Here is a 24,900-nt window from a genome sequence, read left to right on the forward strand (position 1 = left end):
TGCTTGGGCTGTCGGGGGATTACTATGTCACCGCGATAGAGAGGGCCTGGGTGAAGAGATGAATAGATGGAACTAGATAGAGAAAAATCTATGCAATCCACTTCCTTGACCCGCAAGTACGAATACACGAAGTTTGAACAGCGTTCATCCTTGACGGAGTATGTGGGCGTCAGAACGGGCCCATGAAAACAGTGCTGCAAATGCAATCGAGAAACTAAGTTGACGGTCCAATAGTGGTATAACTTGCGCAGGAGGCTCAATTCGAACGCAACGCTATTAATCATAGCTTTTTACAATCCAGTACCAGAACATAGAATCCCCGTAGTCTGTGCTCAGATGAGTTAACAGGTCTAGAGGAACCGAAAGGAAAACATCGAACGAAGGAACACACCTGGGCCTTAGAAATACACAGAAAAACGCTCAACTCCTAAACCCCTTCCTGCCTCCTCCAAAATAACCGCTTTACATCTTCTTCTCTGAGTGCACCCCATTCTTTGCGATATAGCTCGCATTGACAGCAACGAAATGATATCCGACGACGGTGACCATGGCCAGCATTCCGAGGTAATTGGCCAGTGCGTAGAGAGTCTCGTGCGTCATTGTTTCGGTTTCTCTGCAAAAAGACTTGTAGCATGTTAAATTATGGATGTAGAGGAACAACATACGAGTGAACGAATGTGAGCCTTGGTAGGTGGTGGTTGAAGTGTAAATTCTGATTCCGTGGAGATGTCGTGTCGTTGATTCACGCGTTTACATTTGCTTAGTAAGCACGGAGAGGACCGGTTTTGCTCTCAGCCCAGCTCTTGCCCTCAACTCGGATTTTCATTTACTTTCTCAACCATTCGTTAACCCAATATGAGGCCCTCAATAGCACGTCTCGGCGATATGCCTCCTCGTAAGCCTTTACTCGCTACCGTATGTAGACCGTAGACTCACCATTCTTTAAACAGCCCGACATGCCTACGTGAGCTTTTTCATCCCACTTTTTCGCGGTCGACTCGTTATCTTTTACTGAAATCTGCGATTGGGATTGGGATTGGATTTTGTAGCTCAAATGGTGGGGTGACACCCATGGTGCTGGATTGAAGCAGCGTATGACTGAATACAGTGCGTATCGTTTTGATATGTCAATCCGAAGCTGACGATGCCTTCTCTTTATTCCAAATACAGCCCTCTCGCCACTTCAATCAAAAGTCGCACCCAACATGATTCGAAACTATGTTTTCAACTTCTACAGACGTGTTTCTGCTGAGGCAATTTATATTCTCGTTCCGTTTGCTCTTGGTGCGTTCTTGGTTCTGTTTCTGTTGTCGCTTTTGGGGGCTCAAATCCTTTTGTCTAGGCTACGGAATCTATACATGGGGCAACAAACGATATAACTACATCAACAGCAAAGCAGGGCACATCGCTGGGGAACATCATTAAACTTCTCTACGTTTTTTCCGAGAACCGGAGATAGAGGTCCGCGAGTTTCGACCTTCTTTTCCGAAACTGACTGAATCTTTTGGTACTAAGGATCAAACCCGTACATCGTGTTCTCTGCATAGTGTATTACGATTAATCAAGGAAGTAGACGCCGTCTTTTTGTCTTCAGGAGCACAAACCGTTCAGTCTTCACACATGTCATTGCCAGTTTTGATCTTTAGCTGGAGCTTATACGCCTGATTGTTCGACCTTGAATGGGTATTGTTGATATAGCTAAACTTCTCTTGGACGATTCTCTCCCCTTGAGACCGTGAGTTCGGGGCGTTTTGAACAACGGTTCTTACAAGTTGAATCTTGAGGCACTCACGTCGCCATTGGATTGAGTTGACCGTCGTCAGCTGGGAACTCTCCAGGCTTGGGAGAGAAGAAGCGCAAATCGTCCCATCAAGTAGCTAGGCAGTCAGGCTTTGGACTCCAGATCGAGTCGGCTTCATCCTGTGGAATCCAGAGCGATCACTTTCGAGCCCGATTCATTGGGGATGACCTCGTTTGAGATGAAATATCATATTGTGTACTAGATGTGAATTGAGAGTACATTTGAAATCTGGTAGTCATACAGTAGTCTTCTAGGGATACATCGTAAGAGACATAGTCGAAGAAAATGAAGGTGCTTTGAATGGTATTATGCAAAAAGGAGGGGATCGGAGCGAGGAATCAACTCGCAAGTAATAGCGAAGGGCGTGGCAAACTAGGCCAACGTAGGACTAAGGACGTCCAGAAGCGACATTACGCTCTCAAGACAGCCCATATAGTAGCCCCAGCAACAACGGCAAAGAGCGTGACGATAAGAAGCGCGAAAAGGCACCTCCAAGCCCATTTAAGCTCTGCTTGTCGGAGGTGAGATAAGACAGCAGCGCGTTCAGCTTCAGTTTTCTCTGGAAGCCAGGCGTGGGGGGAAGTAGGATCATTGATATCTGAGTCCGGGGCACGTAGAGGGGTGAGGATGATGAGTGCACCCATTATCCAGAAAGGTGGGAATACTAGAGGAGACAAAGGGTAAGGATCGAGGGGAGTCTAGGAAAATGTAAACACGTACGAAACCCAAATTTGAACAGGTATTTGGCGAGCGTCACTGTCTCCGATGATTCTGTGTATTCTGGGGGTTCAATGTATGGTGGTGGTGCGATATCCGGTGAAGAATCGTGATTCAACCCGAGTTCCAAGTCGATATCAGAAGATATAATTCTTCTGTCGTGTCTAGAGTCCGATACAGAGCCTGATGAAAAGGTGTATCCGAAAAAACTATCTGTCGGATTTATGGTAGCCGCTAATTGAGGCTGGGCGATGACTGGTGTAGGGGAAGTAGAAGCGGACATGACAGGAAGTGGTTTTTTGTTGCAGCTGGGGGAATTCTGGGGAATCCATAGTTGGCGTTACCGTTTAAGTATGGAAGCAAAAAGTAGAGCAATCCAGGCTGGAACTCGGGTGTGGGAGCTGAAAATTTCCGTATAAGGAAAATACCTTCGGTAGCAAACAATGACAAGCAATTTTTGCTGCCTTGACAACAACGCAATTATTTCAGAACTACCTGTTCTGGGAATTCTTCTTCCAACCAATTCTGCGGTTTAGACGACATCGTCTTTGCCTTTCCCGGTTTTCGTCCATGTGCACAAACTCCCATTTTCCGACTACACGGACTCACTCCATCTCTCGACGTCCTAGAGTCGGGGTTAGTACTAGTCAACAGAAACATAGGCCCATCAGTGTAAGGCAAGCCACTACTATCAACCCTCGAGCTGTCAGGAAGCTCAGCTATTCCGACACCTACTGTTAGATCCATCACTCTAGACACCAGGACTCGATTTATTTATGCTGGCCTACTTTCCCAAATTGATCACTTTTGGTTCAATCTATAATTTCAATTTTGACTGCGTCGCATTTTTATTCTAGGTATCTATAAAGGCATACAGTGTACCGCGGTTATTTGCGAAGCTTTCCCATGTGAATTCATGAGTGTATATATAGTAAACTTCAGATTCTCATCATTCGTGATATCCCAAGATTCGAATACCAGTCGACAACATTCAAACAAGTGTAGTGTGGGATTAAACATGCCTAAGTTACTGAGTATGTTTCGACCTTTAACCCCATCGTGAATGTACCAGAAGCCCTCGACCAAAAACCAAGAGTACAATGCGAAATTGATAACAGATCAAAAAAGAAAACCTGACGCCCGAAGGTACACGTATCCCGACATATGCAATAGTAAGAAGTACAAATGAACTTGTAAGAGGAATCTGAAAAAATCAATGCGACTGCTCGGAAAATCATGGAACATGTATTGAAGATGCAAGCTAAAATCATGTATGTAGCGCGAAGGACAAAGTTATTGTCATGAAGCCGCGGGACTGGGACGACTATGTCGTTTCCGACGTAGATCGGCCTGTTTCAGGATGTTTTTAATCGAAGGTTCGAGGACAGGTTTGGTGAGTACGCTGACAGAGACAACGACGTCAGCATGGATGAAGTCTGTCTCAAAAGAAGTTTGACTTACGCGTCCACCCCAGCTTTCAGATACTCCTCTTGATCTAGACAGAAAATGGCCAGTCAACCTAATCCAAATGATCACAGGAAGGAAGTGAGTTTACTCACCAGGTAGTAACGCATTACCCGTCAACCCTATGACATAGTCCTTCCGTCCCATCTTTCGCAAAATCTCCACCGTCCGTATCCCAGACAACAGGGGCATCTGATTATCCAAAAAAACGACCGCAAATTTGGCCAGCGGTCCGTTATCGACAACAGGCGACTCTGGTGGCTGACTCGTCTCATCGCCAGTCTCGTAAAATACACCCGACTGATTCTCAAAAAAAATCGATTTCATGAGAGACGGTGTGAACTGTGCATCTAAAATCGTCTTTAGAGCAACTTCCCCATTCTCCGCAACGGAGACATGGCAACCGAGTCTGGTCAACATTCGCGCCATCATCATTCTCGTCACTTTGTCATCGTCAACAACGAGAACGGGCAGACCAGGGTCGAACTCGATTGAGGGGGGTGTTGTTGATGAACTTGTACGATCGAAGGCTCTGTCAAAATGCAACATGGAAGAGTGTGCAGTACCGCCCAGAGAGGAGGAAGAAAGGGAAGCTTCAATGCTATGGTAACCATGAGGAAGCGGAATGTAATTCGGTCGTCCAGTATGGTTAACTGCTGGGAGAGTTTGCAAAGGGCAGGAAGGGTCAGATACATGCTTGACATCAGAGTCACCGTTCCGTGAAGATGCGCTCTTCGCCAGGTTGTCCAACTCGCAGATTGTATGCGCAGGCGAGTCGGATACCGACATCGAATCCATAAGTCTAGACGAGGCGGCAGATTTTTCGGTGGCGGGGGTGGGTAGTGGGCTCCCTGAAGAAGATCCAGACCTTTCTTTCATCAAAGACATGGTCCCGGACGACAAAGATTCCTGGCGGCGCAAGACCAAATCAATGCTTCCACCTACAAATTAAGAGACAAGCCTAAGTAGACGTCGAGATGGACTAAACGCACGCATACCTTGCTCCATCAGGGTACTGTGAGTCACTGAACTAGGCTTTGCCATCGACGACAATTCCGAAGCGCTAAGGGCAGCAGCATCAACAGCCATCGTTAAGGTATTATGGCTCAATGCCGGCGGTGACTCGTTATGTATTGCCGCTGTCCGAATTTTGACCAAATCAGACCCCATAGACCCCGGCTCACTCACCGAGTCAACGTTGGATCCTGAAGGTATTAAGGCTTGTCTGCCTACACCTAACGGAAGCTCCACCCAGAATGTTGATCCTTTTCCCGCCTGAGAACAAACACCCAGTCGACCGCCACTGAGCTTGACAATATTCCTCACCAAGGCCAAACCAAGCCCAGTACCTTTCCCTCCCTGTTGTCTCCCTTTCTCAGTCTGGTTGAAGGCGGCTATTACCCAGACCAAGTAAGAATGCTTTACAGACAGCATAAGAAGGATGATCAACGCACAAAATAGCTTCCCACGAGTCAGCTCCGACTGTTCTATTCCACACCCAGTATCCGAGACCTCAATTCTTACAAGAATAGTCGGCGGAGGACTCGTCCTATCCTTCGCATGATTTATATTGTGTTGAACAAGTCTGGATGCCGAAAGCTGAGCGGCCATCGTGTCCTTACTATCATCGTGAATGGGTAACCCATCGGGACCTATGGAAGGTAGAATCAAGCGTGTCGATATTGAAACTGTTCCTCCTTCGGACGTGAATTTGCACGCATTACTACCAGAAGGATAAGAAAAGGGTGAGTAGCTAGTTTTGTATGACTCACCTCGCCAAGTTCGTGACAATCTGCCGGAACCTCGCTTCGTCGCCTATCACCACTCCGTCGACGTCAGGGTGTTCTAGTAAATGTCGGGCGATGGCGTCCTCCTCTTCTCCCATGGCTTGATACGCGGCGCGTCGTGCAACCTAACAGTTAAATCAACAGATTTGCCTTAGCCGAGTCCGTGAGATTATCAGTCACGCACTGTGTCGATGTTAGGATCTAAATTGGCGACAAATTTCAGCCTCTTCGCTGCCGTAGTCATGCGTAGTGGGATGAACATGGACCTCATCGCCTGATGAAACACGTATGGCTTTCAAAATCGATTCTTGGTCAGCCCCTCGAAAACGTTGCGAATATCGCCACACTGCTCACTGACCCTATTGACCAGCTCGAATTGGCCACCGTCCATTTTATTACTACCCGGAACAAGTAAAATGTCAGTTACGAATCCTTTAAATCACCAAAGTTTATTCTCACAAGTCGAGCACATCATTAAGCACTAACCGTGTTCCATGGTCATTAGCGCCTTCCAGTTTCGAGTTGAAGTTTCTTACCTTGTGACATCATCCTTAAGCTTCCCACAAGAGCATCGAACTCGATATCAACCTCCTTCGAAACTGTACCGGACGCTTCTATGTTCTGGACTGCGAGCACTATCGTCGTAAAAAATCATCAGCCAAGGACAATACAGTATCCATGGATAACTACTGACAAGCAGCATTGAGTGGCACTCGAACCTCGTGAAACACATATCTTTAAAGAGTTCCCGTCAGCGAAAACTTAAGCTTTCAAGTTCAAGAATGAACTGACGATGTTAAACGATATTTTGATTCTGCCGTTTTACGTTCATTGACCTGAGCTCGCTGTGTTGCCTTAAATTGCATCTTGACCTGAACCCGGAGGGAAAACATCCGACGCTCGTTCTAAGGCACGATGGTTGTGGTGTTGGTGGTGACGGAAGACGGAAGAGGAGGGGAAAAGCATACCGTTTCGATGGCGTTATGGACGTAGAGAAGAACTACCGGTGCAATTTTCACCATGAAGTACAGCGGTAATGAACTTCGAATCCCTACCTGCATGAAAGACACCAAAATTGACCATCGCTGAGAGAAATGTTGATTATTGATGACCGAGATGGCATGGGTTTCAACGACTTACATCGGATCCACGTGTTGCGATCCGGTACTATTAGAGCACAAGATCTAAAATTCGCTTTGAGTTTGAGGTGAAAAGCACGATAAGTATTGAGCGTACATCACGAGAAAACAGGTCGCGCCTGCTGTGGCAGTTAATCTGTTCATCTTCATTGCAAAAAGCCCAATAGTCGGAGGAGCGGTGGTATAATAAAACGTTCCGATGAAGTCTCTGGACGATGGGCAACTAAACAATTGGTGACTGGTACTATATATCCCACAGGCATACCTAGTTCGCCAGTCAGAGTCTTGTCGGGCCAAAGAAGAGAAAACTTACATAACGAGGATTATCTGAAGTGCCCTGGAAAAAAATAAATCAAGATCTGGTGTCAGTAGATATACATATAAGCCCCGTACCATATCCAAACTGTTAGGCCCAAGTAACACTGATAGAAGAATATGCCGTTTCGAGCTTTGGGCCAGTCATACATGACCATGAAGCTGTGCAGATGATTGAAGTCAAACAAGCGGAGAAAGAGGGGAACTACCCACGGGACGGGAAAGCTGAATGCAGGGCCCAGCTGAAAATGATGATTAAAGATATCCGTGATGACATGGAGGTATGCTCACTCCGTAATAGAAAATTTTATCCAACAGGGTAAAAGGTCGGGGAACCAACCACAATCCCAAGCCCCAGCTCAGTAAGAACCAGAGAGAGGCAATCAATGCGAGTTTTTTCTTCGACTGCCAATCCTCCTATATATATGACAGTGGTAAATATTCGGGGTCGACATAGCCTTCAGAAACGCACGTTTCTAAACTGTTCTTCCGCATGGCCTTCGAAAGGTCTTGGAAAAAAGAATTCCGCTATAACTGGCCATATCCGATATCTTATCCGCACCAGAAAATTCGAACGAGTCCAGAAGCCATGCCGTGTAACGGCGCTCTCCTTATCCTGAACAACAAGGAGGACTGGAGGCGTCGCCCCTGACTTCACTTCGGTGACCAGATCGGGGTCAGAGCTCTCGCTGCTGTTGAATTGCTTTCCGCTTCGCCCAGTAGCCCAAGACTGTTCGACAACGACCCTCTCTGTCCTGCCATTCTCTGTTGTCTCTTTCCACTCCTCTTCAAGATCTTCACATCTACCTTGCTCTTCATGGTCAGGGTTTGAAGACGAAAGAGGCACATCTGCACGCAGTCGCCTTGTAAAACCGAACCACATTGACTTGAGCCTGGTCGAATAGTTTCGTGAATAAGTTGAGGACTGTGAAACTGCTGGAGGTGGGAGAGATTCCATAAGGGTTGTTCTATGTGCGTCGATGTGGGGGAATGTGTCCGAAAACTGGTGCCATTTGGTGGTGGAAGTGTCGGACGAAGACCCTGCCAACAAAGGACGCATTTGAAGACCCCAAAGGGTCGCTGGCAGTGATGGGCCTAAGCCGTGAGAGTGACAGTGAGAAAGAGAAGAAGGGATCGTCACACATTAGTGCATGTCATCGCTATTTTTCTGCCTACTGTCGGGGATACGATCACGGCCAGGAACATTCCATTGTCATCTGAGTATTTCCGATAATTATCGCACACAGGTAGATCATACTTAACAAAGGACATAAACCCCCAATAATACTTAACTAGATCATGAATACACGTACTCGGAGTATCATTATTGCGAGTGAAGGAAACCAAAATTTTCGGGTGCGACAAACCATAAGTACCGGGGTCGGTAAAGCACTTCTCGAACAGTTGAATGGTATTCAGGGCTGAACATAAATTAAAAGATTAAGTGCACTTCGCCGATGCCTTGAAAGCGGGAAAGTGTCAGACATTGAAAGTCAGCTTGGACCAGACCAGAGTCACGGAGACTTGAAGCTTGAAGTGCTAAATGCGAGTGGTGGTACCTGGCGTTCGTCGTTTTAACCCGTGTAGTGGTAGAACTGAGTCGACAGCTCAGTGTCAGTTGGGTGGTCGTGGAGAGTATGCCAACACTGAAAGACTTCCGTATGAATCAGGATCACTGCCGGAGAATGCTACGCTACGGGAAAGGTCATAACTCGCAATCGCAGATTTGGCAGGGTATAGAGGTACCGGTTGATGCCACGGCGGCGAGGCTAACCACTATCAACTGTTTCCGCGACTGGAGCTCTCAAGACTGCGATGTATGAAGGAAGTGTCATGAGAATCTTCATCTGCATGATGCAGATAGCTGAGACGCACCCTATAGTCCCGAAAAAAACCTGCGAAAAAATACGTCGTACTCCCTATGGTCTTGGACATACAACTGACGGTTTGCTAGCTACTAGCATAGACCCATCTGTACTTGAAATGTACTGATATCGAGGGAAACAAGTAAAAAAGAGGTATGACGAGTGCACTGTAACTTGGCATGTTGCCGTGAGGGTCAAGTTCAGACTCCGCCCACGCCTTCCAACTTCCTCTTAAACCGCCATTTCGCTCTCAAATCTTTCAAATACTCCCTCTTTCCCTCCCTATATATTCATTTCCCCTTCCAAGCGTTTCTATAGCCCCTTACATCATATATCTGTCTTCTTAAGATTTATTCATTGCTGTTCTGTATATTTCCATTTTCAGAAGTTGTGGCAAAACATGGCGGATACCTCAAACCCTTCCTTTCCCCCGCAAGCGGAAGATAAATATCCTGTCTTCCTAAGAAACGGACAGCAGGTCAGAGTAAACGGTACAGTGGTTTCTCTTAGATATTTCAGCCTTAGTTCAATCGTTTCTAGATCACGTCTACTGTTCACCCAGCTGGACCGTGCGAGACGGTACTCCATATTCCGTGGCTCGCATCATGGAATTTCTTAGACCCGAAGGGAAAACCGGCGCCGAAGGGGAATCATTCCACTACACACGAGTTCGTCTGGCTTGGTACTATCGTCCCAGCGACGTTAGCGACCGCCCAGTAAACGATTCGCGTCTTTTATTGGCTGCCATCTATTCGGAAGTTTGCGACATCAATCAGATTCGCGCCAAATGCCACGTTGTACACAGGGACAAGATTTCGGACCTCGCTGGTTGGAAAAAACGTCCAGATCGGTTTTATTTCAATCGTTTATTTGACCCTTATATCAAGAAGGAGTTTGAAGTCATTCCCTCGATAGATATTCGAAACAGTGAGTACCGCTTGTGGTACCTCGCATTTCTCATTCGTTTTTAATTTTAATTTTAATTAAAGTCCCTGAGGATGTTCGAAACACACTTATTTGCCGCTACGAATACGTTGTAGCGGAGAAGGAGGTAATTCCAGACCTCACGGATTCGATCCGTCTATGCCAATCCTGCGATGAATGGTGCCCTAGGTATGTAATACTCAGCTTTCATTCGTAAGCTTCTGTTGTTTAACCCCTTTCTCTAGCCCCGATTCGGTACAGTGTGACCGATGCAAGAACTACTTCCACATGAGATGCGTCCAGCCCCCGCTGCTTGCAAAGCCCTCAAGGGGGTATGGCTGGACGTGTGCTCCTTGTTCTCGGAGACACGAGGAGGAAGTAGACAGCCGTGAAGTCCGTCATAATACGCCTGGCTCTCGGCCACCCCATCTCAAATCCAACGCCCCTGCTCCTCGTGGACGGGGACGCCCGAGAAAGGACCGAAACCAGGCAGAGAAGGAGGAGAACATGACCGTAAAACACTTCAAGATGTGGCCTTTTAGATACTTCGGGTAAGCAACGCACATAAGTTGGTTGTTGAATCACGAAGTTGACGTGCACAAAAACAGTCAGTATACGGTAGCAGAGGATACACTAGGTGAGATATCATCTCTTCAGAACTTGTAATGCAGGTTTGATAGGGATTACAGATCCCGAGGATCTCATCTTCTGTCGAGCTGCAACTCGTGTGGGACCCAAGTATCAACCAACATATCCAGATTACGGCAGTGTTCATCAAGGCCCAGACGAAGAACGGGGGGAAGACAAGACTATCGAAGTGCTAAGCGCTTTGCATGACTTTACGAGCGCAGAATGTAAGCAGAATTCGTTCCAAAAAAGCTATGAATTATACTGACCGTATCTCTGCAGTTGACGAAGGTATTTTAATCCCTTAGACCTGCCTAACTACCCCCTTACTCGCGAGCCTGGTAGTTGAAAAATGCTTAGCGACCATGGCCAACGAAAAGACGGGCAAAGGGCGACCGGATCCTAAGGGAGTGGACTTTTTGACCGAGGCGATCAGACAGTTGACAGACGCGTCTATTAATGGGCGGCCTTTGACTTCTGTTACGATGAGGACAATTGAATCACCACGTATGGAAAAGGTGGGTCGTATTCCCATTGAAAAGAAGGGGTGATTGAACAGCCGACTCATTCAATCTTTAGTGGAAAGCACATCCAACAAAACACTATACGGACCACGAATGGACTCAAGCCGAAAAGGAAACTTTTGAAGAATCTATTGCAGCATATGGCGCAGAGTTACGTTCTGTTCGTGATGACTTGGTCGTCAAGTCGATGCCTGAAGTCGTTCGATTCTACGGTCACTGGAAGAGGTACATTCAGAACGTTCGTTCTTCATCCCAAGTACTGATAATCTGATTGCCCTCAGTCAAAAACTCGGCGAGGAACATAGGAAACTTCGCGAGAACGGTCCCCCTCCCGAACCGAATTTTGCCCGATACCAATCTCTTGGCCCGACGACGGAAGGTCAGACTGTTGGTCCCTCGGATGAAGAAGGATCGATCATAACGGCACCCTCTAAACCCCCTAGCTGTGGTGCATGTCGCACAAAAGAGTCAAAGAAGTGGCTGAAAGCGCCAAAAGGCCTTCAATCCAACTTACTTTGCGACAACTGTGGCTTGAATTGGCGCAGGTACGCAGATCTCAATGTACGCCCGGTGAGGGAGGAATCTCTTCCAGCGGCGAAAATGAAGACGGCGGAGAAGAGGGAAGGGTCTCCATTAAGTGCTCAGTCTGCGAAACGTGCCAAGGTTGGTCTTAGAATGTCGGCGTTTCTCTCTATGATCTCTTATCGATTGACCCCTCCACAACTACATAGACATCTGCTTCCGTACAATCAACACCGCCTCCACCATCGAATGTCCCCCAGATACGTTGCAGCGCATGCACGAAGAATGGACCTGTCGGCAAAGTATTGAAATGCAACAAGTGTAGCTTCCAATGTCACGCAGGCAAGTTCCAACCTCATCCTTGATCTGTCGATAGCTTGTCTAATCATGCTTATATAGCAACATGTGGAGCAACAGTGAACGTTGAAAGATGGGAGTGTGATCTGTGTCGAAACGAACACGCGTTGGAGGCTTCCGTGGTTGGTGTCAAATATCTCGTCACTTTTGTCTTCAAACTAAGTGTGATATGCGCAGTACCATGACTGCCTTCTCTGCCCTCGCGAGCGACCTGTTGACGGGAGGAACGAAAGTCCCTCTGCTTCGTTCCTTCGAGCCTGTAAACCGACAGAGGGTCAAGGTTGGGCTCATGTCCTGTGCTCTGTTTTCATGCCCGATCTTCTCTTTACGGACTCGGGACATCTCAAGTCGATAGAGGGCATAAGCACGCTTCCTGCCCATCGGTGGACATCGGTACGGCTTTTTCTGCGCTCGCAATATGAAGTTGCTTAACATTGACGGTCACCCTCTCAGCGATGTTCAATATGCCGCGAGAAGGAGGGAGCTGTGGTCAAGTGTTGGCACTGTAGCAAGGAATTCCACGTTTCTTGTGCTTGGAATGCCAGCTACAAATTTGGATTCGAAATTCAACCGGTAAGAATACCCCATGGTACCTGTCCAGCAACGTATTCACTGGTCTTTGTAGGTCAAGAGCAGTCGGAGGGATACTACGACCACTGCGACGTTCCAGGGCGAATCTGGTCTTATGACGGCCGTTGTCATTTGCAAGGACCACGATTCTACTAAACGTCGGATCTACGATATTTGTGAGACAGACGAAGGTGGAGAGGTGTGTGCTGCTTACGCTCGGCACATGGACATTAGACTAAATAAACCCCTTTTCAGACTGCGCTACAAGTTTACTGTCGGGCGTACAAACAAGCTCCCGTAGCACAGACACACGGGCTCCTTCGGAAAGCTCGTAGACTGGACCAAATACTCAACATTCAGCTCGAAACACCGTTACCAGATCCAACACTGGACAACCTTCAATGTTCTCAATGTCAGACTCTGTATTCCCCCGCTTTCTACCCTAGTGATACCGGCACATGGCTTTGCCATAGTTGCAACTTCAAAGCCCATCCCCCACCCGTCCAACCGTCTTCGACTACAAACCCCACACCTACTACCATCTCTTCGCCACCTTTGACCCCTGAACCCATGGAGGGTATTCTTACCACCCCCAATGGCACTGGCACAGGCACGGAACAGGCATATGCACCTGTCGTTGCGAGTACATAAGGTCCCTCCACACAAGGATAGCAGTATAGACGTTCGTTAAATGCAAAACGTGTTGTGTTTATGCAAGGTCCTAGAATACAATGACAGCATATCATAGCAAGAAGAGATGCTAACTAAAGAAAAGAACGACGAAGGGAAATGGTAATAAATAATGAATAGTAAAATTTGTAGCTCTCAGAATAGTTTAGATCATGCTTTCGTTCGCTTGTAAAATAGGACATATGCTTTCTGGCTCTGTTAATGATATTAAGTTACCGACATTGTAATCATTGATGGGTGGGGAGACACCTACGACGACTTGCTTGGAATCTACCGGTTTGATTACGCTGTCGTCACAATACACCCATCCTCCTCGTGAACCGACGAACGCAGTGTCTATTAATCGACCATACTTCAGTAAAAGCTCCTCAAGGAAGAGAGTAGAACTTACAATGGCCACTGCTTAGGTTTCCAACATGATTAGTGACTCCATACAAATCATATTTGTACGGAGGAAGCTGAGTCCTAGGATCATCCGGTGAACCATGCGACTGTTCACGATCCACACCTACAGGTAACGGAGGAGGCATATATGAAGTGAGGTCTAAAGATTTGATAGGAAAATCCACAAAAGTGTCTATCTTGTCCGAGAATCGGCCATTAGCTTCAAAACGCTTGAGATGAATGACAAGAATAGGTGGCAATCTTGCGAGTGATAGCTGTTTAGACGCCCGCTGCTTTGTTTTGCACCGAGGACAATCCCTATAGAATAGAAGTTCAAGCCGAGATAGAAACGCGACCAGAACGTTCATACCAGGCGTCGTCCTTCTCCATCACCTCCGTGTTGAAAAACGCATCCAGACATCGTTGCAGAGCAACTTTCCCGCTTCTACCATGTGGTATCGGAACTGACAAGATTGAAAACGTATTATAGGTTGTCGAAGTCTAGGTGAAGACAGGAGATAGCAAGGTTGAGTCAGCCACACAATGAGTTTTAAAAAATCTAGGTACCTTATGGCAGGTCAGACATTTCATTTGATTCCTAAACTGACCCTGGAAGTAATCAACGATGATGCTATCGTTCCTCGCCTTCCACGCTCTCCACTCTTGTTCACTAGCAGTCTGAGGAGGTAATCGTTCCAGTTCTGCCTCTTCCTCTGGAGTCCGATTCCACGTAGGCCGCTGTAATATTCTATTCAGGTCTTCGTGGATCCCATCCAATAGGAAGGAGAGGAACTCTTGAGAGTCGTGTTGGTCCGAGCCGATATATTGACTATTTAGCGAGCATATCGTTTTCTTGAACAACTATCAGTCAGTTTCCAGCGCAATACAGCATCACATGACTGACTCTAAACTCGGTCGGTGTTTGATAAGGCAGCTCGCTTCCCCACATTGAATGAACAATCTGAGCAAATGCAGATGTAAGACGACCCTTCGTTCCCAAAGAATTCACGTGGTTCACGGCGTTTTTCCATCTGCCCTCTAAAGACAAAGCGAAGTGAGATGGAAATATGGAAATGGGTAACAAGAGGACAAATATCATACCAGTGAAAAACCTTGCAAACGGTGGCGACGCACTGAGACACTGGATCGGGGCGTTCATATAACATGTATTCCCTAAATTCTTCAACCCAGACATCCCAATTGAGACATCCGACCAATACCTGACAGGCCAATCTGAATTGATCCTCGGTGGCGTCGGTGCGGCCAATTTTCCTGACGCTGGAGCAGGAGAAGGTAAGGGTGGAGATGTATAGCTTTGGCTTATCCAAGGCCGGTTTTCTTGCCTCTCCAGTGCAGGGGAGGCAACAGCTGGTGGTGGTCGGATGGTGTGTTGAGATGGTAGCTCTGGGTATTCTATTGGCGGTCTATGCAATCCAGACACGGCTTCCTGGGATTGATCAATGTAGTCGCTTCGTCGCCTGGATAGCGAAGGGTTGATGGAGGCTTGCGGTGGAGATGCAATATCGAAGTGCGCTGGAGTGAAGGAAGAAGTGGAGGCCGCCGCTGAATGACCTGATGAACGGGAGAAGGAAGGATACGTAATTGGGGAGGCTCCATTAATTTGCGGTGAACTGGGCTGCGAGATTACCTAGAAAACGCGTACATTTGCTTTCAGTAGTTGGCACAAACTAGAGAAAGTAGGTTGGCATACATTCTCATTGATTGCTTGTGAAGAAAGCGGTCCTGAAGATGACATGGCAGTTCTGGACAAGGCTGGCCGTCGCGACAAAGCACTAGATGCGCTGTCAGGCGCCGCGAATCGACTAGGTAATCCTGCGTCAGCAGGTGATCTGTATAGCGCAAAGTGAGAAGCCTTTTGTTGACTAACTGAGTAGACAAACCTGGAATGCATAGACCTCTGATCGAGTGAGTAATTACTCTTGTGATCACCCCGACTCGAACCGGGAATGGGTGGGTTTGTGTCTGCTCTGCCTCGTCCAGGTAATATTTGCGTTGCAGAACTACTGGCAGCGGACGGTTGCCAGAATTCGAAAGGTGGCTGTCCTGGAGGGGAATTATTAGAAGTATTCGAAACCGACACGCGTCTCGGTCTTGAAGAAGCCAGTGGCCCACCGGTTGCAAAGGGGTTTTTTGAAGCCGTTCGGGATAATGATGGTGATTGAATGGAAGGAGACGGTAGTGGTGGTGGTGGGGTGTGATATGCCGCTGCAACGTTGACTCCTGCATTTGTGCTGGCACTTGCACTTGCGCTGGCGCTGGCTGAACCTGACGACAGAAGCGCAATCCCAAGCTCCGAGCTTCCCTCTACCTCCTGTTGTCCCATCTCCACTTTCCATCCATCTAAACCTCCCTCCAGCACCATAGGTGGACGTTTCAGGAATTTTTTGAACGCGTTAGTGTAGATCGCTCCCATCAAAATATTCAACATTGACTCTTTCTCCCCAACATCGGCCGAATTCTGGTCATAAACTACTACCAGATCCCACATCTCCCGATTCTTGAATGTGGCCGCTTCTGTACTTAACATTGCAGATTCTAATGTGTCGCCAGTAACACTGTCAAGCTAGTTAGTAATCACTTTTCACTCGCAACAGTCAAGGGACTGACCCATCTTTCTTAAGCATCGCTGGTTCGATACAGACCACTGCAGCGGCGCCACTCGCTTTAATATGCTCTTTGTCAAATTGCGCCCTATCCCTGACATCCAACAGAAGAATCTTGTAATCTTTCATATATTCTCTCAGTTCCTTTGGTGTTGCTATGTTCTTCTTCGGTATGTCTGACTTATTCGCCAATAATCCGTTCGAGAAAGACGGACTTTGTGATATAGGATAATAGTTTCCGTTACCATTTGCAGCGGCAGCAGACGCGGAAGTGGACGACGTGGAAAGATTGGAGGGCTTGATTGGTATAATATGTTTGGGTTGCGCATTAGAGGGAGAAGCAGGCCGACTGGCAAAGTTATTGGCGGTTGGAGTTAAAGGTGTGCTTGATGGTCTCTCCATTGGAACCATGAAGTTGCGTAAGGCGGCGTGAGGTGTCGGAGATACAGGGGGGACATCTATCCCTTGCTTAGAAGATCTTGACGAGGTGGATTTAGTGGAGCCGGTACTTCTTCCGGTTGGCACCGAGGAAAGCGCGAAGTTGCCGTTTTCTTCAATTTCGTCGATGGAAGGGAAATGAGAGGTGAACTCGGATATGTAACTATTGCTGGATATCTTGGGTGAGGAGGAAGGTGAAGAAGAGGGTGATGGAGGTCCGAACGCCGATGTAGGAACAAAAGAATGAGGTGAAGTCGTTGACGTTGATGGCAACGGGCCGTTCAATGCGGACGCCAACGAGGATATAGACGGTGCCGATGCGAGGGATGTGGGCGACAAAGGAGTGGTGGACTGGATTGAACGAGCCGACCCGGGAATTGGAGAAGGGGGTGGATGTGGACTCGTGGGTGCGCTGCTTTGGCCGTGATTGGACAATCGTTTGGAAGTTGTTATCGAAAGGCCACTGTTTCGCAAAGATTGCATTCGATCTGCAATACTAGGTAGTCCTCCAGAGCTGGTGCTGTCAGGAAGCCCATTTGTCTCAACACCATTGACACTGCGTAAACGGTCGGAAATTACTGAGATGGTGAGGTAGCCCTGATAACGCACTTTTTTCTCTCTCTTTCCTCTTTCTCGATTGTTCTTAATTTCTCTTCAACAGCTAGTGTCCGCCTTTTCAACTCAGTTCCGTAATTCTGTGTGAAAAATATTAGGGCTTGACGTGGAGGGAAGGCAGGTACACACATCCATAAAGTCCATGATTCCCTTCCGTACTACTACATCCTTCGCCCCTTTCTTAGGATCTACTTTCTCAATCATAAGTGTAACGAGACTGGCAGCTTTCGCATAGGCACTCAAAGCTTCTTTCAAATCACCATTCCGGTCAGAGTCCCTTCCCAACTGAAACTGCGTCTTGACCTGACTGAGCAAACCGGTGGTGGATGCCCCGTGGGACTGCGTTCGGACGATTTCTCTTGCATTGTCCTTGATTTCGCGAACTATATCTTCCCGATACTTCTGTGAACCGTTCGGTAAAGCTAGAGACCGATACAGATGAAAATCCTCGCTCCTTCGAGCAAAAATCGTGCCACTTACAGGAATCGTGACCAAATGTAGGCGCATTGGGAGAAGTTGGTAAGATGCCTGGCATCAATAAAATATCCTGAGAGGGCAAAAATCAGCAGGAGTTCATAAGTGGTCGGAAGCAACAATAGAACAGTTATGTAACCGCCTAGGGTTGTCTTTGTACCAACTTGTTTGCGCCGTTCTTTCTAGCTCACTGAGCAACCGTCAACTTCAAGAACAAGAACAATCACAAGTCAAGAAATTTCGAGGTCAGGATACAAGCTATTATATCGCCAATGCTGGCTCTACAGACTGTGCACCGGCCGCAGCAAGCCCTCCGACAGTCCTGAGACGCCCAGGCACGGTGACAGCCGCCATAGACGCCGTCGTCGAAACAACCCTTCACAATCAAGGCGGGCGAAGGCAAGGATCAAAAAGGCTAATAGGTCACCCATTCTGATTAAATATGTGATAAGCTGTGTTGCTTCGGTGGCTAAATCAAGTGGAAATGGAAATGGGTTGTGGAGGACTTGAAAAGACTGGACGATGGATTCTTGGCTTTCAAACGCCAACCAATATTTTCCTTCGGAATTCCAAATACAACATGATCAGATGCGCAACGTTTCAGTCCTCTCTCAATATAAACTCTCAAAAATCTTGAGCACCCTCCCCCAGGTCGGGTCATCTTCACGGCCTACTGATTTCGTTGTGAGGTCAGCTAAATCTTCCTTGGGTACTTTGTATTGAGAGAGTGTGGATCTGAGCCCAAGATTTTCCACCAACCTACATATCATGCGATAAGTCAGCGATGCACAGTAGCGTTTGAATGGTACTCGAAACTAAACTTACTCGTCGATCAGTTTACTGAGCAACACAACATCACCCTCAAGCGATCCGGTCGAAGCCTTTCGCAGATGGAACAAAGCGCCTGCCAGCCACTCCTTGTCCTCCTGTGACGCTACTTCGGCCTTGAGCCTTACAACAGGTGCGAGCGTCAAACACTGTGTGGAATATCAGTCCGTGAAAGTGGGGATTCTCCTGAATTTCTCACTGAAGTTATGCCATGTGGAATACTGTATCTCGCGCCTAATTTATGTCCCATAGCGTGCGAGAGCCCTAGAGCGCTGTGGACGTGACAATTACTCGAATTGTGCTCTCTTTGACCCAATGAACACGAACCTATATTTCTCCAGCTTGATTGGCCATAGACTCATCCATGACGCAAGCTGCAACTTTTGTCGTACGTCGACCGCCTGCGGATTGGCTTTAGACTCTGGTAGATACCTGAAAAGATCGACGATGGCTGTGTAGCACAGATGTTTCAAGGGAGGTGGGATAAGAGGCCTGTAAAGGTTTTCAACTGCATGGTCAAGGGCACGGATGCCAGTTGACAACCTTTTTGAGAATTAGAAGTTGGTATATGAATAGACTTATTTTTTGTTTTGTTTTTTTGCTCACCATAACCTCTCAGGCGTTGCAAGAGTTAATTCCGCGTCCAAAATGATGCCTGCTGGAGCTAGTCTTGGGTCGCTGACAGCGACTTTTTGACCCTCGTCATCCGTGTATCCTGCACCTATCTGAGAGCGCATCTATGAAAAATGGATTGTACAAGATAACTCGGTGACATACCGTGTACTCTGCAGCACTGAGAGTCGTAGGAATAGCTATCTGGGGGAGTATTGCGACTCCGTGGTCTTTATGATTGAAATACAAGATAGCCTTGGAAGCATCCACAGGTGAGCCTCCTCCTACTGCCACGACGATATCACACCCGTTTTCTCGAAACATCTTCAATCCATTTCTGATACCGGCAATGGGAGAATGCTCGCCGATCTCATAGAAAGTACCACCGTAGGCATTCATGGATTTGAGAATTGCTTCAACTTTCTTGACTACATCAGTCTAGTGGTTTTTGTTAACACATGCAGACCGGAATGAGCTAAGTACCGCTCACCTTATCGTGCAAACTTTTCCCGGTGACCAGTAACGCTTTGGATCCGCCGAGCTTTTCGAAGAGCTTGGCTAAGGCTTTGTTGGTGGAACCAGGACCAAAATGTATCCCTCGGAGGGTGTCCGTCCAAGCGTAAGCTCCTTGTAGGTTGGAAGAGTCGTATTGATTCGTGTCGAGACCAGACATAGCGATGGGAAGGGAAGAAATCTACTTGGCGGGCTTTTGAGAAGAGTATGCTCGTCATATTGGCATCGATTACTCATGGAATCATGAGAAGGCGGGCGATCCGGACTGAGAGAAGCTGAATCCGTGGCCAATGAATTGCCGGCTATTAGTTTCGGAAACTGGAACATCGCGTGCTTCTCGCGTGGCCGTGAGCAACACGTTTAGACACTTTTTGAGTGTGTTCATGTACCTCTGTGTGTGTACATTGAGCTGAAATCATTTTTTCAAGCCCCACTACATCTCGCTTTGTGTTTTGCGAACTTCCAAAGGTTATATCGTAGACAGGAATTCATATATATATTTAAGCTTGGAACCATAACGCAGGCGAGACAAGACAAACGTCCTTTTTCGGAACCCTAAAATTAAGCGCTTGCGTCAGCGTCACCTGAATGTTAGCGCCTGCGTCATCTGGTGTTATTTTTCCCCCACAGATCCTTCTTCACGTCGTCCTCTGTCTTATTCACGTCGATATCTGCACTTAAGATAGCCAAGTCTGCATCCTTGCCAAGCTATATTCAGAACAGGAATATTTGATCATGTCATCTACTCTCTTTCACATGGCGCACTAGGGTTGCGTCAGTTTGGTCCACCAGTGGTAAGTTACAGGTAAGTTACGGCGGGGGTCCAGGTGGGTCAGGTAACTTACCATAACTTACCTGTAACTAAGGTCACATGACCTCGAATTTTGTCAAATATACTTTTCCTGTGGTAGCCAAAATTTTCTTTGCACACATCCTCTTCAACTACAATACTATTGAGTACCTAGATAGCATATAGCAAGGCCCAAGTCTTGGTTTTCATTTACTAGTGCAACCTTTTCTTCCGAAGCCCCTCTGCAGTCATAAGTCACATCCCAGATATCCGGAACTTGTCTGGATGGTCCTTGGAAGTGCTCCGTTGGAAGTTTGGAGCACAGATGCTGCGCCTGCCCACCCGCCATTGCCCTTTACAGTAAATTGAGGGATCATGTGATGCATTGGTAACTTACTTGGGGGGTCCCAGACCCGGAGGTAACTTACGGGTAACTTACTGGTAACTTACCTTGTAAGTTTGGTTTTTGGTAAGTTTCGTAGGTTACTGACGCAACCCTATGGTGCACATCATATAGTTGAAATCACATGTGGGTATTTGCTCTTTAATTTTGGTCGTGTCGCTACCTGCACCTTCATGATGTGCCAGATTATACTGTATGCCTTTACAGAACTTTATCTACATCCTTGAAACCCAGATAACAAATTCTTCAAGTGTGTTGCCAGCAGTGGCTCAATTGTAAGGTCAGGTGCTGGAAGCATGACTCTGAACCTTAACTCTTCGGAGTCATGCTTTTGAGGCCTGATACCGAATAGGATAGTACTACCATGCCGTTCAACAACTCATTACAATCATATTTTCAGAAACCACCAACCCTCACATACTGTCAGCTAAATTTAGAACATGTGGGTGTCAATTGAATTGTGAAATATATTAAGGTTTGTCTACAAAACACATAGCAAACTTTAAAAATTTACAGCTCCACAGCACTGCTTCTTTTTTTATATAGTCTTGTTCGTCAAGTTCCAGCCACGTCTTTGCGAATGTCTCTATTCATTTATCTTGTCATCCCTGCCAGTCTACACTTGAGGACCCTGAAGATGGTATTTTGGCCACTGCATTATGACTATCTGCATCACTGCCGCTGCTTCCTAGGAAAAGTCTATAATAGTTTTACATGGCCGACTTTGTTATGCTGCACCGTCTTTTTCTAGCATAGCCAGGCATCTTGACTGTTTTATGTCTTGAAAAAAGATGAATGTCCCAACAAGATCGACTGTTGTGAGTACTATTGTAATGAAACAGCATTCAGCTTTACTTATTGTTGCTCAATTATCAGTCTACTGTCAGATCTCTTGGTCAACAAATATGTAGAATCAGTGAAAGAGATGAAACTTGGTGACAACATATAGTAGGATGTCAAACTCCTCAAAGACAGGCAGGCTTACTTTATTTATTTTATTAAACATTTATAAACAATATCACACCTTCTTTACAACAGAACAATGCTTGAAGGTTTGAAGGTCAGTGAAACGAACCGTTCAACCTTAGGACCACTGCACCCAACTAGTGGGGTTTTAAGGCTTATGTGGCAAGCTAAACGATAGGGACCGCTAATGGGCGAAGAATACCACTCAAGAGTCAACCTAATATCAGAGCTACGGGAGTAGCACCAACACCAAATCAACCCAAAAACTAGTAAACCTCCGTGTAAAGTCTATCAATAACTCTACACACCAGGAAAGATTGCAAGGGTGGACTGCTTGGCAAAGGTTACGCACAAGATCACAGTCTCAGTATCATATGAAGTTCTTATGAAATCAATGTGTAACTGCAAGTGTAAAAACACCACAGCTACGGGATTCTAAGGTTTGTAGGGGCTCTGTTTATTGTCCAGTGGACTAAGTGGGACTATGAATTTCGTCTATGGTAAGACTAATTCGAACGATTGGAGACTATTGCCCTCGACGGACACGAAAACTAAGTCCTCGGTGGACACGAACGCTAAGACCCTCGACGGATCATGAAACAGTAATCAAGACCTTGGCGGCCTACGGACGGATAGTTCTCTAGTTTTGACCTCGACGGTCTCGTATAGTTCAAATCAAATCTTATCGTTTCACTGCACAAAGACAGGGCAAATCTCTCTATTGGTGTCAAGAGCAGTTACTCACGGGCAACCCACTCAGGACTTTCCTACGCACGGGTAGTACTTTTTTTATCTACGGATACATGAGCTGCTTTTATACTACTTCTATGCTAGCTTTGTAATCCTATCTCTACTTGTTCTATCTCTAAAAATAATGCACCGTAGCTACGAATCCATGCGGAGTCTTATCGCTAGGGACTGCTACATGTGCAGAATCTTGTCTACGGAGCTTTTCCGTATTCGAATCATATGTTTTGGACCAATCTGGACCGTTCTTCATTCTTGTTTCAGCATGTAGAATGGACCTACATAGGCGTACCATATGGTATTTCCTGCCTACGGACCTTATCCTGCATTTCGACGTTATCAAATCATATGGACTTTGTGTGTCCAAGTAGTTCCAGCATATGGATCCAGAGTTCCGAATCGCCATAGCACATGAACAGCGTGGACTCCAAGATCCGTTGTTCATTCCTGCCTGGTTCCTAGGTACTCTATCTGTGATCTGGGATCTGTATCATGTCTTTTTGTCTTTTCCTCAGATCGGGACTCGATCTACGGTCATATCAAATTTCTCCTAGTCTGTGTGGTCCAATGTCCGATTTCTTGTCAACTAAATCCCCCATAGAAGTAGGTACTCCTAGTATGAAGGTCTTTTGACTTTGTTAAGTTCTGCTACGAACAGTTCTGTGAAGACTACAAGTCTTCTAATAGTACAATCCCTTGATATGCCAGTGCATAGTAGAATGTAGAGAGTAGAACTCGGTGAATTACCGCTTAAGTCCTCTGCTCATAGTGTTCTACAGGTTTCGAACAGTCATACAGTTTTCTGACACGATCTACGGCTCTCTCTAACTGGTCTAGCTGCGCCTACGGCACATTCTACTAGCGGCACTAGCTTTAACTAGCAATTCGGGCTCACTCTAGTTCTTAATACGATAAATATCGCTCCGTAGCACTGTTTTAAAGTGCAAAAAGAACCTTGTAGCATAGTCAACTAAGTCGCATTACCGCCGAGGCGACAAGATTTACTCGATGGTAAACACTTACTGGAGAATACTGGGAGGGAGTTTGGAAGTGCTTGTAGCACACTGGAAAGGATACTGGGGCTGAGGACACTGGAATATTTGGGGGAACACTTGAGAACACTGAGGAGAGAGAGAGAAAAGCAGAAAGCACAAGAGACAAAACACAAACGGAGGGTTTAAAATTACAAGGCTGGGGAAAAAGCTAAATACATGGTGGGTTTATATACTACTGAGCTATCTACATGGGGATAACATTTAGCCAATAGGAAATAACCATGGAATGACTGTGAATGACTGGAATGGCTGGGAATGACTGGAATGACTGTGAATAACTGGAATGACTGTGAATAACTGGAATGACTGTGAATAACTAAATGTCACAGTTTCTAGAATGGTAAGGATGTCCAAGATGCCCAAAAATCGATTTCTGGGGATTATTTGCAGCTGGACATGCCCCGGAAAGTGAACGATTCGTGACAGTCAGCATCATCGCTGTGACTGAGAGCACCAAATACGGAATCAACAAGTGGTAAGTAAAGTTGATAGAAATGCAGATATTCTTCCAACTCTATAATTGATAAATGCTGTCACATAGATTTTAGCATGAAGCCATGCTCAGTTTAGAAGGCGATATGAAGAATGTGAATGAAGGCAACGACAGGAAGAAGCACATTGTCTACAACAGTGACAAGAAGGGATAGCATTGTACATGTGTGCACAAGAAGAATATATCAAACCTGCACACCACTATCTAGGTCGAATGGATTCCATTTGCCCTTATTGCCATGCTTTGCATTGGAACAATGAGTGATTGTCTAACACAAGGATCCTCAATATTTGGCTCATGCTGTCTTTCTGGTAATATATGATTACCTCTTCTAAGGGATCCACCTCAGATCCTCTGAGAATCACTTGAAACCAATTCCAATTCTGGCCATCATTCTCATAACAACATCTGGAAATATAACTGAGCCTTTGCTTTCACTTCCTTAGGCATTGAAAATGAAGACCACAACATCAATAATGGCTTATCAGCCCCAATATTTTGAATTTCTGGTGAACTCCATCATCGTATTGGTTCACTCCTACCCCCTTCTGGCTGCACACCAACATATGCTCAGATTTATCTGTATCATCCTGAACATGCTCTTCAAATATGCCAGGAAAATAATCCTGGACTTGATGGTGACATAATGCGGCTCT

The 24,900-nt window shown here is 46.4% G+C and overlaps 8 protein-coding genes across 9 annotated transcripts; 4 read left to right on the forward strand and 4 right to left on the reverse strand.

The window, feature by feature from the left end:
• Positions 1-771: 771 nt before the first annotated feature.
• E1B28_007770 (uncharacterized protein) lies at positions 772-1,714 on the forward strand. The gene is made up of 6 exons (XM_043152543.1): positions 772-895; positions 951-964; positions 1,050-1,107; positions 1,171-1,284; positions 1,343-1,461; positions 1,516-1,714. The coding sequence occupies exons 1-5, from the start codon at positions 856-858 to the stop codon at positions 1,423-1,425; spliced, it is 309 nt and encodes a 102-aa protein (XP_043010629.1). The 5' UTR covers positions 772-855; the 3' UTR covers positions 1,426-1,461; positions 1,516-1,714.
• Positions 1,715-2,004: 290 nt separating this feature from the next.
• E1B28_007771 (uncharacterized protein) lies at positions 2,005-2,930 on the reverse strand. Its single transcript, XM_043152544.1, has 2 exons — positions 2,522-2,930; positions 2,005-2,465 (listed from the first exon to the last, which is right to left on the reverse strand). The coding sequence occupies exons 1-2, from the start codon at positions 2,799-2,801 to the stop codon at positions 2,212-2,214; spliced, it is 534 nt and encodes a 177-aa protein (XP_043010630.1). The 5' UTR covers positions 2,802-2,930; the 3' UTR covers positions 2,005-2,211.
• A 518-nt stretch (positions 2,931-3,448) lies between these two features.
• On the reverse strand, positions 3,449-9,281 carry E1B28_007772 (uncharacterized protein). Its single transcript, XM_043152545.1, has 23 exons — positions 9,099-9,281; positions 8,970-9,033; positions 7,696-8,916; positions 7,515-7,640; positions 7,437-7,465; positions 7,302-7,385; positions 7,222-7,245; positions 7,006-7,173; positions 6,910-6,953; positions 6,825-6,854; positions 6,738-6,769; positions 6,562-6,674; positions 6,464-6,504; positions 6,306-6,404; positions 6,229-6,250; positions 6,128-6,167; positions 5,954-6,061; positions 5,755-5,894; positions 5,437-5,705; positions 4,981-5,376; positions 4,078-4,923; positions 3,980-4,013; positions 3,449-3,920 (listed from the first exon to the last, which is right to left on the reverse strand). The coding sequence occupies exons 3-23, from the start codon at positions 8,281-8,283 to the stop codon at positions 3,818-3,820; spliced, it is 3,336 nt and encodes a 1,111-aa protein (XP_043010631.1). The 5' UTR covers positions 8,284-8,916; positions 8,970-9,033; positions 9,099-9,281; the 3' UTR covers positions 3,449-3,817.
• A 207-nt stretch (positions 9,282-9,488) lies between these two features.
• On the forward strand, positions 9,489-10,947 carry E1B28_007773 (uncharacterized protein; the record flags this gene model as incomplete). The annotated part of the gene is made up of 7 exons (XM_043152546.1): positions 9,489-9,579; positions 9,629-10,015; positions 10,078-10,201; positions 10,258-10,563; positions 10,621-10,649; positions 10,702-10,866; positions 10,922-10,947. The coding sequence occupies 7 exons, from the start codon at positions 9,489-9,491 to the stop codon at positions 10,945-10,947; spliced, it is 1,128 nt and encodes a 375-aa protein (XP_043010632.1).
• A 57-nt stretch (positions 10,948-11,004) lies between these two features.
• Positions 11,005-12,050, forward strand: E1B28_007774 (uncharacterized protein; the record flags this gene model as incomplete). Its single annotated transcript, XM_043152547.1, has 4 exons — positions 11,005-11,157; positions 11,219-11,388; positions 11,445-11,826; positions 11,895-12,050. 4 exons carry the CDS (start codon positions 11,005-11,007, stop codon positions 12,048-12,050), a joined length of 861 nt encoding a protein of 286 aa, XP_043010633.1.
• A 301-nt stretch (positions 12,051-12,351) lies between these two features.
• Positions 12,352-13,263, forward strand: E1B28_007775 (uncharacterized protein; the record flags this gene model as incomplete). Its single annotated transcript, XM_043152548.1, has 4 exons — positions 12,352-12,435; positions 12,496-12,615; positions 12,668-12,811; positions 12,868-13,263. The coding sequence occupies 4 exons, from the start codon at positions 12,352-12,354 to the stop codon at positions 13,261-13,263; spliced, it is 744 nt and encodes a 247-aa protein (XP_043010634.1).
• Positions 13,264-13,435: 172 nt separating this feature from the next.
• On the reverse strand, positions 13,436-17,955 carry E1B28_007776 (uncharacterized protein). Its single transcript, XM_043152549.1, has 13 exons — positions 17,844-17,955; positions 17,493-17,785; positions 17,358-17,443; positions 16,315-17,304; positions 15,588-16,262; positions 15,398-15,536; positions 14,788-15,334; positions 14,591-14,724; positions 14,254-14,538; positions 14,057-14,187; positions 13,694-14,004; positions 13,556-13,638; positions 13,436-13,497 (listed from the first exon to the last, which is right to left on the reverse strand). Exons 1-13 carry the CDS (start codon positions 17,896-17,898, stop codon positions 13,453-13,455), a joined length of 3,774 nt encoding a protein of 1,257 aa, XP_043010635.1. The 5' UTR covers positions 17,899-17,955; the 3' UTR covers positions 13,436-13,452.
• Positions 17,956-18,224: 269 nt separating this feature from the next.
• Positions 18,225-20,137, reverse strand: E1B28_007777 (uncharacterized protein). Of its 2 annotated transcripts, XM_043152550.1 has the most exons (7): positions 19,768-20,137; positions 19,443-19,715; positions 19,272-19,390; positions 18,993-19,208; positions 18,865-18,937; positions 18,663-18,814; positions 18,225-18,596 (listed from the first exon to the last, which is right to left on the reverse strand). In XM_043152550.1, the coding sequence occupies exons 1-7, from the start codon at positions 19,948-19,950 to the stop codon at positions 18,449-18,451; spliced, it is 1,164 nt and encodes a 387-aa protein (XP_043010636.1). In that variant the 5' UTR covers positions 19,951-20,137; the 3' UTR covers positions 18,225-18,448. The 2 variants fall into 2 exon arrangements, with proteins under 2 accessions (XP_043010636.1, XP_043010637.1); XM_043152551.1 differs by lacking the exons at positions 18,225-18,596; positions 18,663-18,814 and having other exon boundaries at positions 18,993-19,045; positions 19,098-19,208.
• Between the last annotated feature and the right edge of the window lie 4,763 nt (positions 20,138-24,900).

This window comes from Marasmius oreades, chromosome 4, assembly GCF_018924745.1.
Source record: "Marasmius oreades isolate 03SP1 chromosome 4, whole genome shotgun sequence".
NCBI lineage: Eukaryota > Fungi > Basidiomycota > Agaricomycetes > Agaricales > Marasmiaceae > Marasmius > Marasmius oreades.